This window comes from Ranitomeya imitator, chromosome 3 (genome assembly GCF_032444005.1).
Source record: "Ranitomeya imitator isolate aRanImi1 chromosome 3, aRanImi1.pri, whole genome shotgun sequence".
In the NCBI taxonomy this organism is placed as follows: domain Eukaryota; kingdom Metazoa; phylum Chordata; class Amphibia; order Anura; family Dendrobatidae; genus Ranitomeya; species Ranitomeya imitator.
The window spans coordinates 524,565,640-524,585,037 of record NC_091284.1 but is presented as its reverse complement, the minus strand read 5'-3'; the positions used below and the strand labels follow the sequence as shown (position 1 = coordinate 524,585,037).

Sequence of the window (19,398 nt, the reverse complement as noted above, 5' to 3'; positions counted from 1 at the left end):
TTGATTTTTTCCTCCATTGCTTTTAGTTTCACCATTATGTTTTCCTGTTCTTGGCTTAGTCCTTCCTTTGGAATGTCTTTATAGAGGTCTCTGAAGTATTGGAGCCAGAGGTTGCCATTTTGGATATGGTTGTTGTTTTTCTTGTCTTTGGTGCCCATGTGGTTCCATAGTTCCCAGAAGGAGTTGTCTTGGAGGGCGTCTTGGAGTTGATTGAGCTTGGTAGAGATGTAACTCTGCTTCTTCCTCCTGAGGATGGTTTTGTACTGCTTTTGTATGGAGTCATAGGCTTCCCTCAAACCCAGGTGGTTGGGGTCTCTGTGTTTCTTGTTGGAGGCTGTTCTCAGGGTCTTCCGTACAACTTTACATTCTCTGTCAAACCAGCCATTGATCTGTGTTTCTTTTGGTCTCTTGTAGTCGACTTTTTTAAGGTCGGACAGTCTGGCCATTGCGTAGAATATATTGTTGAGGTCCTTTGCTGCTTGGCTCACTCCCTCTGGGTTTGGCATGTACTCGAGGTTGTAGAAGTGGTGGAGCATCCGCTGTATTTCAGGTCTGCTGGAAGCTTCTTTATATTTTAGTGCCGACATTTTGGACCATTTATAGGATGGAGGCCGGGTGCAGAGGCCGCTCTGCTGTGGGTTCTGAGTGGATGGTTTCTCTGTAGATTTCATGTACAGAAGAAGTTGGCTGTGGTCTGACAGGTGCGTTTGTGGGGTAACTATGAAGGCGCTGACATCTGCCAGGTTCTGGTCTGTAATGGCGTAATCAACTACACTCCTCCCTACATGGGAGTTTAGTGTATACCTTCCTAAGGAGTCACCCTTGCTTCGTCCATTAAGGATATGAAGTCCTAAACTTTTACATACGTTCAGGAGCTTTCTGCTACTTTTGTTGACTGTACTGTCATAGCTGTTTTTCTCAGTGTGTACAGGGTCTTGGCCGTCATTCTCTGCTCCAAGTATGTAGATGTTTCCATCCGTGGTCAGGAAGTCTCTCTCTCTCCCTGTTCTTGCATTGAGGTCTCCAAAGATGAGAACTTTTCCCAGGGCCTGATAATGGGCGGCTTCTCTTTGTAAGATCTTGAGGCAGTCTGGATTGAAGTAGGGGGACTCTGGCGGTGGTATATAGGTGGCACAGAGGTGGACATCAGACTGACAGGTGAGGATGGAGCTGCTGATTCTGATCCATATGTGGCTGCCTCCTTTCTTCACCGGTTTGATGTACTGGTGGAGCTCCTCTTTATACCAGATCGCTACTCCTCCTGAGCCACGGCCCTGTTTGATGTTTTTATTTTTCTGGGCATGGACCAAGAATTCCTTGTATCCAATAGGCACCAGGGTTTCGTTTTCGGCTCTGGTCCATGTTTCCAGGAGGATCTGAATGTCTATATTTTTCATACTTTGTATAAAATCAGGGTCCTTTGTTTTAGATCCAAAGATTGAGGTGTTGAGACCCTGGATATTCCAGCTGCTGATTGTAAGTGAAGACATTCTTCTGTGTGGTTTGTGTGTATATACCTTGTAATGAGTATGGCTGTGTGGGACAAACTGGATTTCTGACAGTTTTATAGAAGTGCTTGGTTCCATCCAGTCACATTATTATTCTGCACATCTCCTTGAGCAGGTTCTTTATCTCAACCCTATCTCTGCTCTGCATGTATCTGTGTGGGCTTGGTGGTCTCCTCCGTGGAGGTCTCCACCTCCGATGGTCTGACACTGGGTGAAGAGCTTTGTTTCCCGCTTCAGGAGGTAGCCTTGGGGTTTTCTGCTTTATCGTTCTCGGGGGTCTTTCAGTGTGATTATGGCCACTGTTGAATCCAGGCCCGGGGTCTCTGTTTAGCACGATGTCCTTCAGCTCTTTGGCCAGGAGGCTGACCCCTTGTTTGTTGAGGTGTTTATCATCGTGCAGGTGACTGTTTATGGAGAAGTGTTGTGCCAGGGTCACGTTTGGCACAGTCTTGATCCTTTCAGTCAGTTCTGCATTGATGGCTTGGGTGGTTGGCCTGGGTATGTCCTTTCTTGGAAGCAGCGATGACAGAATGATTTTACTGTCCGGGAATTTTAGGTTTGCCATCTTTGCCAGGTTGATCAGTTGTTCTGCGATCTGCTGGTCTGGCAGATTGTTTGTACCCGTGTGTATAATAATGTGCTTTGGGTTGGTAAACCGTGGTTTACTGATGACCTGTCACCTGTTCAATACTTGCACAGCGGATTGTACGGACCTGTTTTCTTGGGAATAGCCGCTGTGTATTTAGGTACTTCCCATTTGAGTCCATTATTAGGACAATATCAGGACTTTGTGATGTCTTGGGTGGGCTACAGTGCTGCTGACGGAGGTCTGTGGTGCTGGCTTTGCTGGTGGCTGGTTCTCTTCTCTCTTCCATCTCTCTGGTTTCAGGATTTGAGTCCATTATTAGGACAGTATCAGGACTTTGCGATGTCTTGGGTGGGCTAAGGTGCTGCTGACGGAGGTCTGTGGTGCTGGCTGGTTCCCTTCTCTCTTCCATCTCTCTGGTTTCAGGATTTGAGTCCATTATTAGGACAATATCAGGACTTTGCGATGTCTTGGGTGGGCTACGGTGCTGCTGATGGGGGTCTGTGGTGCTGGTTTTGCTGGTGGCTGGTTCTCTTCTCTCTTCCATCATATTGTTGGTTATTATTTTAATGCGGTTTGGTGTCTACATTCTGTTCAGTGGTGGCCATGTTGTCTGCTCTCTGGCTTGTTTTCATTGCCCCCTGCTGGTTCAGATGTCCAGGGCTATGGGCTTTTAATTCTGTAATCTCCTTTCGGAGTTGATCATTGTCTTTTTTCAGCTTCCCCATTTCCTGTAGTGCTGCCTTGTGTTGACATTTCATTTCACACATTTCATTTCACACATTTCGGCCCTTATTTTCTGTATGGCTGTGTCATTTGTTGCTTGGTAATTTGAATTGCTTTGTGAGTTTCTTTCACATTCTAATTTCAGTTGGACCAAGTCACTTTCTAGTTGAGATAAGAAGTCTCTGATGTTATCAGGCGAGAGGTGTGAAGTGTCGGGGGTTAGGCAGCTCTGTTTGGGAATCTCTATGTGAGCATTAGAGGTAGCTGCTGGGGCTTGTAGTCCTTTATAGGTTTGTGCCTGCTCTTTGATATCAGAAAAACAATTTTCAAATCGCTGCAGAATCTCCTCCGTCCCCTGCGCCATGACTGTGCCATTGTTGTATAGGATTATGGTGAGCGCATTGGTGTCATCATCTGCTTGGCTGGTAATTTTAATCCGCTGGCCACTATTAGTGTTGGATTTAGATACATGTTTATATCGATTGCACAGCGCAGTGTGCCAGGCTGAGAGATGGTCTGTATAGAATAATAAATTGGTTTTTCTTTTTCGTTCTTCCTTTGTGAAATCTGCATAAAGAGTCTCTGGATTCTCTCTAATGTAGTCCTCCTTAGGTTTATTGCCCCCCTGTGTTATCTCCTGATCTGGCCTCCAGCATTCCTGTGTCTATGGCTCTGGGCTTTGTTCATTTACTTGTTCTAAATTTGTGTTTTCCATTTTGTAGTTATATTTTAGTTATAATCCTTGTTTCTAAGGAGGTTAATTTGTAGCAAGTCTATAGGTTGTGTTGTAGTTAAAGAATTCTCCTACCTTCTATAGGTCCAGGTATCAGGATGTCAGATGTATGGTGCCTGCTGTTTCCAGTCTGTGTCCTCAAGGAGATTCTTGTTTTGTCCTTTAAATCCTCCAATTCTTCCTTTTTTCATAAAAAGTAAAGTCCAGTCCAGATCACTTTTATGTTCCACGGAGTTGAGTTTTTCCAGGTTTTGTCTTACAGTTGCCTCATTACAAGGTATAAAGTGATGGAAATTCAGGAGCTCATGTTCAGTGCTTCTTACTCCTAGGAATGGTGGGCAGGGTATATATATATATATATACAGCCTACGTACTATATAACAGCCCACGTACTAATATAACACAGCCCACCTAATATAACACAGCCCTCGGAGTATATCACATAGCCCACGGACTATCTCACAGCCCACGGAGTATATAACACTGCCCATGTAGTATATAGCGGTATATAATACTGCCCACGCAGTATTTATTAACCAAATAATGAGCCTAACTCAAAAAGGCACTCCCATAAATACAAAATCTATCAAAGAGAACAATCGGAAGCCTGAATGCCAATAAAAAATATCAAGTTTTATTGAATCACAAAAATGAATAAAAACAAGTCTCATAGTAGCCAGTGGAAATACATGTGACAGAATAATACTGTCTGCATACAGTAAAATGCCAGATCTAGTAATACATATACATATGCCAAAAGTAATAGCCGCACATAAATATGAAAATAGGAAAGATGTAAATAAATCTCCTATATATTATAACCTATCAAATAGAGCTCACTCCTTAGTATCACTGCAAAGAACAATTAAAGCATATGCCAGTGTGTAGCTATAAAAGCTTATACCTATAGATACTATAATATCATATACCACAGTGGGAAAGAAAAAGCCTATAAATACCAAAAAGTGGCTCACAATAGTAATAAGCAGAGGGCTTAAATATGCACAACAAAGTCCAATATTTCTACCTATAGTTAATAATGTCACAGTGAACAATGAAAGAAGGGGTTAATACCACCAGGCACATAACATAGCAAAGTTGCACATACGAAAGAAACCCCATCCAATAGAGCAGGACATATCACATGTTGCACCAGTAGTAATAGTGCATATAAGCAGCCTAAAAATAGAGAGAGGGCATATTACCTAGGTACGCAGCTCAGTATAAAGAACCCCGACGCGCGTTTCGCGGTATGCTTCGTCCAGGGGGATAGTCACTACGCAGTAGACCACGCAGTATTTAGCAGTGTGGGCACCATATCCCTGTTTAAAAAAAATAATTAAAATAAAAAATAGTTATATACTCACCCCCTGGGATCCAGCGAAACTGGCGATGCACGCGCGGCTGCCGCCATCTTCCGTTCCCAGGATGCATTGCGAAATTACCCAGATGACTTAGCGCTAAGTCTTTTGGGTAATTTCGCAATGCATCTCTGGGAACGGAAGATGGCAGCCGGCGCGAGCGCATCGTCGGACGACAGAAGGTGAGCATAGCAGGTTTTTATTTTTTTTTATTTTTAACATTACATCTTTTTACTATTTATGCTGCATAGGCAGTATCAATAGTAAAAAAAAGTTGGGGACATACAGGGTTAATAGCAGCGGTAACGGAGTGCGGTACCCGCGGCCCGTTACCGCTGGCATTAACCCTGTGTGAGCAGTGACTGGAGGGGATTACAGAGCGGGCGCCGGGCACTAACTGCAGGAGAGTAGGGGAGGGACTAATTGGACTGTGCCCGTCGCTGATTGGTCGCGGCAGCCATGACAGGCAGCTGGCGAGACCAATCAGCGACGCGAGATTTCCGTTACGGCAGTTATGCGCCCAAGTATTGTGTGATCTATGTGACGGTATTATATGTGATCTATATGGCGGTATTATGTTTGATCAGTATTGTTGAATGATATAAAAACTATATGACGGTGGTATATGAGAACTATATTGTGGGATTATGTGTGATCTATGTGGCAGTACTAGGTGAGAATTATATGGTGGTTTTATGTGTGATCTATATGACTTATGTGATTAGTATATGGCAGTATTATGTGTGATTTATATGGCGGTATGTGTGAAAAGTATATGGCGGTATTATGTGAGATCTATATGGCGGCATTATGGGTGATCTATATGGTGGTATGCGAGAAGCATATGGTGGTATGTGAGAACACTGGCGGCATTATGTGTGATCTATGTGGTGGTATGTGTGATTTATTTGACAGTATTAGGTGTGATCTATTTGACAGTATTATGTGTGATCTATATGGCGGTATTATGTGTGATCTATGTGGTGGTATTGTGTGTGATCTATTTTACAGTATTATGTGTGATCTATATGGCGGTATCTTCAGAAAGGGGACCCATTCTAGGGTGGTTCTGGCTGAGCACCTGCACACAGGTCTGGGGTAATAGAGGGGGCAGCATGACCTACAGTTAGGTGCAGTCAGAGGAGGGCTGGTGAGGCAGCTGAAGAGAGGGGTCTCATTTTTATCGTTACTATATGGCTACATTTCTCCCCAGCGTCACCCCGGACTACACCTGTCTCCTCGCTTTCATACATCGCCAGGACAGGATGGAGAAGACAGGATCTGGGGTCTTTGCATGCAATGTCTGGATCAGAACAGGCCATGAATCAGCAGAAATGTTTCCTGGATTTTTGTGGAGCAGACGGTCCATCCATGTGTATAAAAGACAGCGCTCTATGTAAATCCCTGGCTGCTCTGTGCACCAAACATGGTGCCATAGAGCTGCACACTGCTCTCCTGAAATACTCTGTGCTGCGGTTACCCTGCTCCCTCCACCATATGTCTCCCAGAATCCTTGCTGCCTGCCATCCTCTGTGACTGTTTACTTGTCAGTATAACTTTGCAGTCACCAACAAAATGGCTGCTTACTGGGTTCCTGAATCCTCTCTATCCCTTAGCAAACACTCAGAAGGGGAGGAGAGGAGACATCACACCCATGTCACCAGACTCCGCCCATAATTACTGCAGTGCAGCAATGTGAGCTAGTTGTACACTAGGTTTTTGTCAAATTTCAGTAGCTGCTCCCCCTAGTGTTTAAAAGTGCAAATGCCAAACTTTTTTAAATGATTTTTCATATTTTACTAAATTATAAACAAATGATAATATTTTTTTAAGAAAATGTAAACATTAAATTCTTTCCATTTTTCAATTGCTGGAATTTTTTTTATGGCACCTTCCCTTTAAGGACCCAAAGATCTAATGGTATGCGAAAGGGAAGGACCACATGTGAAAACTCCTTGCGAGAAAGACCGTACTTGCAGTTTCGTTGGAATAAGACGGCAAAGTCCTAGCTCCGTAAACAAAAAAAACAAAAAAAGCTAACGTGGTCCGTGCGGATCTCCCAAGACCACTGGGGCCCTTCCCGCTTCCAAACGACTCTCGGAGGGGGGGGGGGGGTTACAGAAACTGGTACCACGGAAGAGCCAGAGCATTCACTGCAACGGTTTTTGGATCTTGAGGCCGAACTATGAACTTGAATACAGTGGCGTTCAGTCTTGATGTCATCCAGTCTACATCTGGAGTGCCTCAGAGAAGGCAGATCTGATAGAAGACTTCTGAGAGATGTTCCCACTCACTTGAGGCACGACCCTGACAGCTGAAGAAGTCTGCTGTCCAGAGGTCTACGCCTGGGATGCGTACTGCCGAGATCACCGAATGATAGATCTCGGCCCATCAGAGAATGTGAGGCACCTCGTCCATGATGCCTGACCGTGGGTACCTGTTAGAAGATTGACGTATGGAACAGCCGTGGCATTATCCGATTGAATTCAGATGGGAGACCCACCAGAAAGCAGAGGACCTGCTGTAGGTCTAGCCATATCGTTCGGATCCCCAGAACAACGATCGGGAGAAGAAAGCTGTCAACGGCAGTTACTAATAATCATTGATCTGGAAGGAACTCTCCCGGATGAGGAAGCAGCTCAGAGACTACCCTCTGATATCCTGTTTGACCTACAGAAAACGAGCGAAGGAAAACAGCTTCCATTGCCGGCACCATTTTTCCTCATGACCCTTCCAGCAATCGAATAGAATGAGGGAATGAGAGGTCAAGTAAGAGAGTCCCAAGTTGAAGAGCCACGGCCTTGTCTCAAGGGCGAATTACCAACCCCCTGGAAGTGTCCAGGATCATCCTTAAAAAGGGTATCTGCTGTGCTGGAAATGAGGAAAAACTTGTCTAGATGAAGCTGCCACTCCAGGTAGGAGGGTATAGCAATTGATATAGACGACTCAGCGTAGTCCTGGAAGAGCGGCAAGAAAGTCGACCGGGCAGGGCAGGACGACCACGCCTCTAGGGTGCAAGAGGAACATGACAGCCATCATGACCCTTGCGAACACTCAGGGTGCGGTAGCAAGGCCGAAGGACCAGCTTGTGACTTGAAAATGCTGTTTGCGAATGGAAAAGCGAAAAAAGGAACGTGAAAGTAAGCATCACGAATGTCGGTGGATGCCAGAAACTCCACCCTTTCCTGTTGAAGAAATAGCTGAGCAGAGAAACTCCATCCGAAGGAGGAGGACCTTGTCAAGCTTGGTAGAAGTTTGAGGTCCAGGATTAGTCTTACTTTTCGGTCCCTCTTTTTGGAACCAAGATCCCTTAGATCTAGACCGTCCTGAAAAACTCTTCCACTGCTGGTTGCCTATAGGAAACATGAGATCCTAGGGAGAAAAGTCAGAGGCATTTTTGAACGCAGAGTACACTTCCATTCTCTGAGCTATAATGCCCTTCTGGATGTAATGGTATTTGCTTTCTCCTCCTGTGTTATCCGAAATGAGCTGATCCAGTTTTTTGCCGAATAATCGGCCTCCCACTGGCAGCAGCATACACCCACGGTTTGTGTCCCCCAATGAGGCGAAGGAGAAAAAAAAAAATTGTGATGTGAAGGTAAGCATCCTGGATGTCGATGGATGCTAGGAACTCCCCCTTTTTCCCATCGACGCAACGACTGAGCGGAAGAGCTCCATTCTGAAACATCGCACTCTGATATATTTGTTTTAACAGTTTTAGGTCCAGTATGGGTAGCACTGTTCCATCCTTCTTCGGAACCACAAATAGGTTTGAGTGAAAACCCTTTACCTTTTGTCTTGAGGGCCCAGAATAATGACTCAGTCCCTTTGGAGCGCATCCAAGGCACTGAAAAAGGCTGTCACCTTTGACTTGAGAGAAGACAGGAAAAAAACGTATCGGGGAGGGGGGGAATAGAAAACTATTTTGTATCCGAAGGACACCATTTCTCTGACCCACTCGTCGTGAATGACCGAGAGCCAGACTTGGCGGAATGAAAGTAGATGGCCACCTACTTTGTCGGTGCCCACCGGATACCGTAACGAGTCATTGTGTAGATGATCTAAAGGATCTGGCCCCCTTGGATCCAGACTGTTTTGGCCTGCTTTTCCAGGTACGATTAGGTCTATATGAGACCTGGGAACCTCAGTCCCTACGCGGGGACCGCCTTGATGTCGAAGAGAAAGCTGTAGAGGACCAGTTTGTATTGCTGCGAAAGGGCCAGGTTCGAACCTGTTGTTGGCTTCGAAACAGCTGAGTGGGCCTTTGATGGGGAAGGAATTTACTCTTCCCTCCGGTAGCGTCGGAGATAAGTTGTTCCAACTTTTCTCCAAATAAGCGACCGCTCTGGTAAGGCAGAGAGGTTAATGACCTTCTGGAAGCAGAATCCGCTCACCATTCTCTGAGCCATAGCACCCTCCTGATGGAGACGCCATTTGCTGCTGCCTGTGCAGTGCAATTGGCAGCATCTAAAGAAGCGCTTACTACAAAATCCCCGGCTTGAGATATCTGGCTAGCGAGGCTTGCTGCCTCCAGGGGAAGATTACTGTCATAAATGACTGCGGTTAAACTTTCTGCCCAAGCGACCATAGCCTTAGCCACCCAGGTCGCGGCAAAAGATGGAAAGAGCGCAGCTCCAGAGGCCTCAAAGACTGACCAAGCAAGGTTGTCAATTTGACGGTCAGTGGGATTTTTGACTGAGGACCTATCAGACAAGGATAGGAGCGTTTTGGATGCAAAACGCAACACAGGGGGATCCACTGAAGGAGACTGTAGCCAATCCTTCCTTAAATCAGGAGCAAAGGGATATCTCGACTCAATAGGCTTCTGACCTGTGAACCGTTTTTCTGGTCGATCCCCATGTCTTTGGACAATGTTTTTAAACTCAGGGTAATTACCGAACACCTTGTGAGGACGTTTAGCCCTCTTAGACACTACATGATCTGGAGCAGATATAGATTCCTCGTCCACCCTCAGATTATTGTTAACTGACTCAATGAGGGAATCAAGTGTCTCCTTCGCGGCCGGCAAACTGATGTCCTGTCTTAAGGAGGGGTTCCGGAGAGAGTCTATTGCCTTGGCCAGGGAAGCCATAGACCGTGACAGAGATGCAGCCCACTCAGGGGGACTAGGCTCACTGAGGTCGGTAACGGAGGGGAGTGGCTCCTGGGCGCATGCCAGGTCACAAGCCGTGCAGAACGGAGTACTCAGCGCAAGGCAGTATTGCAAGTGGTACGTGAGGCAAAAAACACTGTTTTGATAGCCTTTTTGGATGCCTTAGATTGAGACAGTGTACCCTTAAAAGGATAGAGGGAGTAGGTGACCAGAGAAAAAATGGGCAGAGAAGGTGTTAAGCTGTCAGCTCCAGTGGATTCGGCTTACCCAGGTCCTGCTCGTGTCCCCAGGGAAGGTGTCGGTGTCTTTACTCCTCGCAGCGCTTCTGTCAGCACTGCTGTTATTGCCACCGCTGTCAAGAAACCGGCTCAGTATTCTCTCAGGTGCAGAAAAATGGCCGCCGAGAGCAGGAGGGTCGCCTCATTTAGGACGTGAAGCGCCAGAAGTGGGGGCGGAGCCATGAAAACGCAGCCTAGGCCGACTAGATGCCAGGGACTAAAATTTGTGAAGCATGCCTGAAATGAGCGCCGGCGCAAACCAATAGCCCCAAAAGGCTGTGTAAAACGTTTCCCCGCTTCCCCCAGGGACCAGGACCCCGTCTCTGTGACCGGATGGTGCCAGCCGCAGTCATATTCACAGAGGTGAAGTAGCAGAGCAGGAGCTGCGGTGTTGCTGGCCGTGGGACTCCCCCCTCAATCCACCATCCCCATAGGGATGGTGGAGAGGGACTTTCTGCCTCCTTCCATCATCCACTTTCAATCAGTGGTGATGCAGTGGAGGCTGCACGGATTCCATAGTGGGGCCTCTGTATATCCATACAGGGGCAGAATGTCCTGCTATGGGTCTGGCTCCAAGAGAGGATACATAGAGGCGACACTATGTGCTTGCCTGTTGCTGCTGTGGGGAGAACAGGACCGTGAAGGAACCGTCGCCCCTAAAGTGAGCCCAGGCATGGCATCCCACATCGCAGGAGATGGTATGGGGAGGCGACACTCTGCTTTCCCGCCTGTTGATGATTTGGGGGAGATCGGAACCTTGAAAGGATCCTTCGCCCCTTCACTCCGTTAATTCAAAAATAAAAATTTAGTGTCACCTTCAGACACTAAGCAAGGACTGGTTCAATTAGAGCCAGCAGGAGGGTGTATACTGCAGAGGAGGCTTTAATCTTTCTATGGTCTGCGATGAAGCAGTAGCACCGTGCGCAGCGAAACGGCAGTGACCCAAGCAAATTCAAACAAAACGTTCCTTTAATGTGTTACTTCACACAGTCTATTAGAGATACACAATACACGGCTTCTTCATCCAGACCAGTGTTTCTCAACTCCAGTCCTCAAGACCCCATAACAGGTCATGTTTTCAGGATTTCCTTAGTATTGCATAGGCGATGGAACTAATGCTTGAGAAGGTGATGAAATTATCACCTGTGCAATACTAAGGAAATCCTAAAAACATGACCTGTTGTGGGGTCTTGAGGACCCGAGTTGAGAAACACTGATCCAGACCAATGGAAATACATGGTACACAGCTTCTTCACACAGTCCGTTAGAAATACACAATACACGGCTTTAGTTTGCAGTCAATAAACAGGCCAGACTTCCCTCTGTCCATTTTCCCTGGGTGACCGCACACTAGTACCGAGTCTCTTTACTCACGCCGTGCACCACACGCTATCCTCCGGATTGCAGCCTGGTAAACAAAAGACAGCCCGAGACGCAGAGTGTCAGTCTCTTTGGTTCCTTTCGCCCCTGTGTTGCTTCACACAGAAAGAGCTCTGCAGACAACTGCTCTGTCTGCTTCCCAGACCAACACTGACACACCTCCCCCTCTACTATAGGGCTTTTAATCAGTCACTGCTTCACCATACTAATTACAGCCACACCTGTGTCTGCAGTACGCCCTCATGGCCTCACTATGCCTCTGTGCACATTCTGGAGAGCACAAACAGCGCCCCCTAGCTGTAGCAGGGGTCACTGCCTCACAGTTCACTTAGTGTCCTTCTAGTGGCAGCAGCATAACACCCATGGCCCTGTGTCCCCCAATGAGGCGTAGGAGAAAGCAGGTTTATATAGCCATTTTGGTAAGGATTTTTAAAATACAATAATCTGATCAGGTCTAAGATCTAGTTAGTATTGTAGTGCGACATACCCAGTTTAAGACATAGGTTTATGATTTTGTAAGCTTAAAAGGGGAATTCGCATCTCCAATATCCTATCCCAATATGTAGTATCTGTAATAATAATAATAATATTAGTAAATACCTCCATTAAGAAATCTAGTATAGTTCTTCTGATTTGCGGTCTCTCATGTGCAGGTCCATTGCAATAACTTGGGTATCCATGGTTATAACCACAATCATATAGTGATAGCTAGCTAGTTGATAGTGGTCGTAACCATGGATACCCAAGTTCCTGCAATACCTGCACATGAGAAAGGATCATGAATCAGAAGAACTATACTACGTTTCCAATTGGAGATATTTGCTATTATTATTACACCCATTAAATACTGGGATAGATTTTTGGAAATTGGAATACCCCTTTAACAAAATGTTGCACTTGAAAAGGACTGCTGTAAAGAAGTGGAGGAAATGTGATAGTCCTTCGCTTACAAGGATTGTTTGATCACTACAGAAGTAATCAATTCCATACATAAAAAAAAGAGACCAAACAGTAGTTGTACAGCACAAGAGAGGGTCACAAAAAAACATAACACACAACCTCACCTTCTCTCCCACTTCTTCATTTAACGTTAGACTTGCCAGTATTGAGAGGGCAAATACCACAACGGTTAAACTCGTGTGAGCCAAGAAACTAATCAAGGTACGATAGAAACTTTTAACATTGCTCTGTAAAGAAAGGGAAAAAAAAAGCCAATACAATAATGCAAGCTGTGTTGAGTAGGTTTCATTTCATGTGAAGACACTGAGAAAATAAATCCTCTCTCATAACAGGAAAAAAAAAAAAATCAATAAATACATTTCATTTTTTTTTTGTCAAGTGTTATTCCCAAAAAGGCGAGTTATCCTCTATCCATGGGATAACTTGGTGATTTCTGGAGGTCCGACTGGAGATCAGGGCTCTGCAGCCCTGTCCTAAATGGAGAGGGAGTCCACTCAACTCATTGTCTATGGGACGGCAGGAAAAAAAACTCAGCAGTCCCAAAGACAATGTGGATTGGAGGGCATGCATGCACACCTTTGCTACATTTACAATGGGGCTGCATTGCCCTAATCTCAGGATTCATGGGGGTCCAAGCAGTCTTAACTTCCAGCGATCAGCAAGTAATTCCCTATCTTATGGATCAGGGATAACTTTTTTGGGGGATAAACCTTTAACTGAACTGATTGGGATCTTATTGACAGTAAATTGAGGTGCCAGGAATGTCAAACAAGTGCCTATTACAGCAGCCCGGCATATAAGTAGTGCACCATTCTGCACACCATGTACGCTGCTATGACACATCCAGAGGTCAAAAGGGTCATTCTTGAATAGATGTTAATTGGGAAATGGGTGAACTTAATAAAGTATAATAAGGTATTGGTGAGCGTTTTTTTATTGCCTGCTGGTTCCCAGTCCTTTGCTTGTAGGCTTTATCCGCAACTCAGTGTTTGTCATATCTTTTTCCCCCAATGACAGCACACAGTTATAATATTCAATGAGGCTGTTCATATTTCAGTTTCCTTTTTTCTGACTGGTGATTAGCATTGTAAGATATATGGTGCTCTGGGTCACTTTGTAGACGACAAAAACAGGATTTTTGGTTGCTTACCGTAAAATCTGTTTCTTGGAGCCTCCATTGGGGGACACAGGAACCATGGGTGTATGCTGCTGCCACTAGGAGGCTGACACTATGCAAATAAAAAAGTTAGCTCCTCCTCTGCAGTGTACACCCCACCGACTGGCATTATACTCTTCAGTTAGTGAGAAAGCAGTAGGAGATAAATAAGGTTGAAAACCCATAACCACAAACTTGAGAACTGTAAACGTGAGAACAGTCATAGAACATAGAACAACAGAAACGGAGAAACATTGGGAGGGAGCTGTGTCCCCCAATGGAGGCTCCACGAAACAGATTTTACGGTAAGCAACCAAAAATCCTGTTTTCTTTATCGCCTCTCATTGGGGGACACAGGAACCATGGGACGTCCCAAAGCAGTCCCTAGGGCGGGAAAACAGACTTCCATCAGGTCAGAGGAATCACCACTGCCGCCTGCAAGATCCTTCTGCCTAGGCTGGCGTCCGCCGAATCGTAGGTATGGACCTTGTAAAATTTGGCGAACGTGTGGATGGAAAACCAAGTTGCCGCTTTGCAAAGCTGTAGGGCGGAAGCCCTGTGGTGCACCGCCCAGGAGGTGCCGACTGCCCGGGTAGAGTGAGCCTTAATCCCAGGAAGGGGCACTCTGTTCTTGACCCGGTAAGCCTCCAAAATTGCCAATCTGATCCAGCGAGCAATAGTCGCTTTGGAAGCCGGTTGGCCTCTGCGCGTGCCATCAGGAATGACGAAAAAAGAATCCGTCTTCCGGAAAGAGGACGTTCTATCCAGATAGATCCTCACTGCCCTGACGAGGTCCAGCTTGTTCAACGATCGCTCCAGAGGATGAGTCGGAGCTGGACAAAAGGAAGGTAGAACGATGTCCTCGTTGAGGTGGAAGGTGGAAACCACCTTCGGAAGAAAGGAAGGTGGGGGCCGGAAGACCACCTTGTCCTGGTGAATGACCAGAAACGGAGGACGGCAAGACAGGGCCGCCAACTCGGAAACGCGGCGAATAGACGTGATGGCCACCAGAAAGGTCACCTTCCAAGAAAGAACAGATAGAGGAATCTCCCTAAGAGGCTCAAAGGGAGAAACGCTCAGAACGTCCAGTACCAGGTTTAAGTCCCATGCGTCCACAGGGGCCCTCTACGGCAGGACAGCGTGGGCTACTCCTTGAAGGAAGGTCTTAACCTGTGGCCGAGAAGCTAATGTCTTCTGAAAGAGGATAGAAAGCGCAGAGACCTGGCCCTTCAGGGAGCTAAGAGCCAGGCCCGAATCCAGTCGTGCCTGAAGGAAGGCCAAAAGAGAAGGCAGAGAAAAGGACATGGATGGAACGCGGTTGGACTCGCACCAACGGAAGTAAGCCTTCCAGGTACGGTAGTAGATCCTGGAAGATGAAGGCTTCCGAGCCTGAATCATGGTGTGAATTACCCGGTCCAAAAGGCCGGACGCTCTTAGAACCGCGGTCTCAACAGCCACGCCGTTAAACTGAGCGACCGAGAATTCGGGTGGCAGATCGGACCCTGAGACAACAGATCGGGCCTGTCTGGAAGGCGCCAGGGAGCGTCCGCGAGAAGGTTGACGAGCTCTGCGAACCAAGCTCTCCTGGGCTAGTCCGGGGCAATCAAGATGACTGGCACCCCTTCCGCTTTGATCTTCTTCAACAGTTTGGGGAGTAAAGGAAGGGGTGGGAACAGGTAGGCTAGCCCGAACTGTGACCAAGGAATGGCCAGAGCGTCGACGCCCACTGCAAGAGGATCGCGAGACCTGGAGACGAACTGCGGAACCTTCCTGTTCATTCGGGACGCCGTGAGATCCACGTCCGGAGTCCCCCATCGAAGACAAATCTGATGGAAGACCTCCGGATGCAAGGACCATTCCCCTGCCGCGAAGCCTTCGCGGCTGAGGAAGTCGGCGGCCCAGTTGTCCACGCCGGGGATATGCACCGCGGATATCACCGGAACCGTTGCCTCTGCCCAAAGGGGAATCTTGGATACCTCGGCAAGGGCCAAGGAGCTCCGGGTCCCCCCCTGATGGTTAACATATGCCACAGCCGTGGCATTGTCCGTCTCGATCCGAACTGGCAGGCCCCTGAGAATCCTTTCCCAGTGGCGGAGGGACAGAAAGATGGCCCGAATTTCGAGGACATTGATTGGCAGAGTTGACTCCTGCGACGACCAACGGCCCTGAACCGTCAGGTGACGGAAAACCGCACCCCAGCCGAGCAGGCTGGCGTCCGTTGTCACCACCTGCCAGTGAACCGGAAGGAAGGACCTGCCCTGGGAGATGAGAGGTGACGTCAGCCACCAGTTGAGAGACCGCTTGACCCGAGAAGAGAGTCTGATCGGCCGATCCAGGGAGAAGACAGACCTGTCCCACTGAGACAGAATGGCTTGCTGAAGGGGTCGGGAATGGAATTGGGCGAAGGGAATCGCTTCCAAGGTAGCTACCATCCTCCCCAGAACCTTCATGGCCGATCGGAGGGAGGGAGGCCGAGGACCCTGGAGCAAGCGTATGTCCCGACAAAGGGTGGATCTCTTGTCCTTGGGAAGGAAGACTCTGGTCTGACGAGTGTCGAATAGCATGCCCAGAAAAATGATGCGCTGAGAAGGAATAAGGCAGGACTTCTTCCGGTTGACCAGCCACCCGAAACGGGCTAAGGTGTCGAGAACAATGGACAGGCTTTCGTGAGCCTGAGAAAAGGATGGTGCCTTGATGAGGATGTCGTCGAGGTATGGAAAAAGGACCAGGCCTCTGACTCTCAATATAGCCATCAGCGCTGCCATGATCTTCGTGAACACCCTTGGAGCGGTTGCGAGACCGAACGGCAGGGCGACGAATTGAAAGTGTTCCCATTGCACTGCGAAGCGCAGGAAACGGTGATGTCCAGGAAATATCGGGACATGGAGATAGGCGTCCTGGATATCTATTGAGCATAGAAATTCCTGGGCCTCCATGGAAGCAATTACTGAACGAAGGGATTCCATCCTGAAGTGTCTCAGGCGAACTCTCCTGTTCAGCAATTTGAGGTCCAGAATGGGGCGAACCTTGCAGTCTTTTTTCGGTACCACAAAAAGGTTCGAGTAGAAACCCGTGAACCGTTCTTTCTCTGGGACGGGAACGATTACCCCGGATTTGAGCAGAGAAGCGATGGCTGCGAAGAAGCCCGGAACTAGAGCGGGATCTCTTGGAGGTCGGGATTGGAAGAAACGATCCCTGGGTCGGGAGGCGAACTCTATCTTGTATCCCGAGGATACAACTTCCCTGACCCATGCGTCCTCTACTGCGGAAATCCAGACGTCCCTGAAGAGAAGACAGCCGCCCAACCTGGGAGGTGGGCTGGGGTCTTGCCGAGAGTCATGCCGAGGTGGATCTTCCAGTCCTGGAGGATCTACCCTGGGAATAGCGAGGACGCCAGGACGGAGTGGGCCTAAAGGACACCGCCTTCTTCTCCTGACGTGCCTGTGGCCTCTGTTGCTGCTGGGAAAAGGAGTTTGACGCAGCGAAGCGACGAAAGGGCCGAAAAGAGCGAAACTGCCGTCTAGGAGGAGGGCGACGAAGCTTAGCCTGGGGGAGAAGAGAACTTGTACCCCCGGTGGCATCCTTAATGATTTGATCCAGCTGGGAACCAAAGAGACGAGAGCCCTGGAAGGGCAGACTAGTGAGGGACTTTTTAGATGATAAATCCGCCTGCCAGGCCTTGAGCCAAACGGTGCGGCGGATGGCAACGGCATTGCTGGAAGCCTGAGCCGCACAAGACGCGACATCCAGGGAGGCAGAGACCAGGTATTCATCGGCGTGGGAAATCTGGTTGGCAAGCTCCGCTAGTTGCACGGGAGGCGCCCCGTCCAGGATACCCCCACGGAGCTCTTTGGCCCATTTGGAGATGGATTTATGGCCGCTGCAGCCGCTTCAAAAGCTGACTTCGCAAAGGATTCTATAGCCCTATCGTTAGAGTCCTTCAGAGATGCTCCGCCGGACAGAGGAAGCACCGTGTTGGTGGACAGCCTGGACAGGTGGATCCACCGAGGGAGAGACCGTCCAATTGGCGGTAACTTCTGGAGAAAAGGGATATAGCACACCCAGGTGTTTTCCTCTCTGAAAACGCCTAGTGGGGTTCTCTCTCTCTCTGGACATGATTTCCTCGAATTCAGGATGAGGAGCAAAAAACTTGGAAGGTGGTTTGGCCCGTCTAAACGAAACCGCCTGATCTGCGGGTTCCGTAGAGGGATCTTTTATGCCACAGGATTGGTTTACTGCCCCAATGAGATTCTGCACCATCTCCCTCATGGTGGCAATTTGGTTAGAATCCAGCTCCGAAATATCCTCCGAGGGCGCATCAGAGAATGCCTCGCCTGAATCAGGGGAAGAGGGTCGAGGAGACGCCGACCGCAGGGGAGGGCCGTGTGGCGAGATGGAGCGCGAAGAGGACTCAGACCGACGTTCCTGTCTGGACCTTTTGTGGCTTATCAAGGAGGGCTCAGGCGGCGGTTCCTGTGACCCGCTGGCTACGGCCGGGGTCTGCAGGGGTAACCGATCAAGCGCGGACACCAGGGTTTGAGACACCCGTGTTAAATCGGCCACCGATTGTGACAGAGGCGGCCCAGCCTGGGATGGGGGGGGATCACTCTCGGGCGGAACAGCCGGGGGATCCTGGGCGGTTGGAACAATCGGGTTGCTGCAGGACTGACACAGCGGGGAGGACTGACTTGAGGGAAGTTTGCTGCTACAGGACGAACAAGCAAAGTACGTGACTAAGGCAGAAGAAGAAGAAGTAGGGGGGCGAGAGCGGCCCCCTTTAGAGGTAGACATTTTGAGAGATCCCTGCAGTGCAGCTACTCACGGACCCGGTCCTGAAGATGTCCCACTTGTCGGTGGAGAACTCCTGCCCTGAGGTGCTGGATTCTGCGCAGATTCTGTGCCCACGGAGGATGCAGTGGCGAAGGTGTGGGGCGCGCTGCGTGAGCTCCTGCAGCTGAGAAGCGGTGAGCACACACAGCTGCTGTCCCTGGAGGAAGGGGGCGGAGCCAGACAGAGGGGCGCCGATGAGCAGGCACAGTATGTCGGGCGGGAGAAAAGCCCACCCGATGAAACAGGAAGTGGGCGGAGCGCGGCACCGGAAGTAGGCCCCGGGAGAAGCCGGGGCCTAAATTAGAAGCCGGTGACCACTGAAATGTGTGCGGGCGCAAAGGAAAGGATGCGGCGTCCCGTCTGACAGGCGCGGCAGCCGCCGCATGTAAAGAGGCGCCGGAAGTAGGCCCCGGGAAGAGCCGGGGCCTAAAGTAAAAGCCGGCGGCCGCAGGGACGACCGCGGCCGCTGGGAAGGACCGCGGCCGCGAGTCACCTAAAAGGGTATGACCGCCGAGAAAAGATCGGCGTGGCTGCCTGAAGGGTGGTCGCGCCGCAGAGGGAAGAGCGAACGCCTCCGTGAGGAAAACAGCGCGGCCGGACACCAGAGCCGCCGCGCAAAAGGTGGTGTCCCTAATTGTCCCCAGAGCAGAAAAGATGCGGCCGCAGGGATAGTAGTGCGGCCACAGAAATAGCAGTGCGGCCGCAGAAATAGCAGCGCGGCTGCCTGTAAGGCGCGCTGCACAAAGTAGCATGTAAGGTAGGGAATC

The 19,398-nt window shown here is 48.8% G+C and overlaps 1 protein-coding gene across 1 annotated transcript in view; it reads right to left on the bottom strand.

Moving 5' to 3' along the window:
* CIP2A (cellular inhibitor of PP2A) overlaps positions 1-19,398 on the bottom strand; it is a 152,341-nt gene that overhangs the window by 111,389 nt on the left and 21,554 nt on the right. Inside the window, exon 6 of the mRNA XM_069757758.1 lies at positions 12,750-12,872. Within this exon, the coding sequence (XP_069613859.1) occupies positions 12,750-12,872 (123 nt within the window). The remainder of the gene's footprint in view (positions 1-12,749; positions 12,873-19,398) is intronic.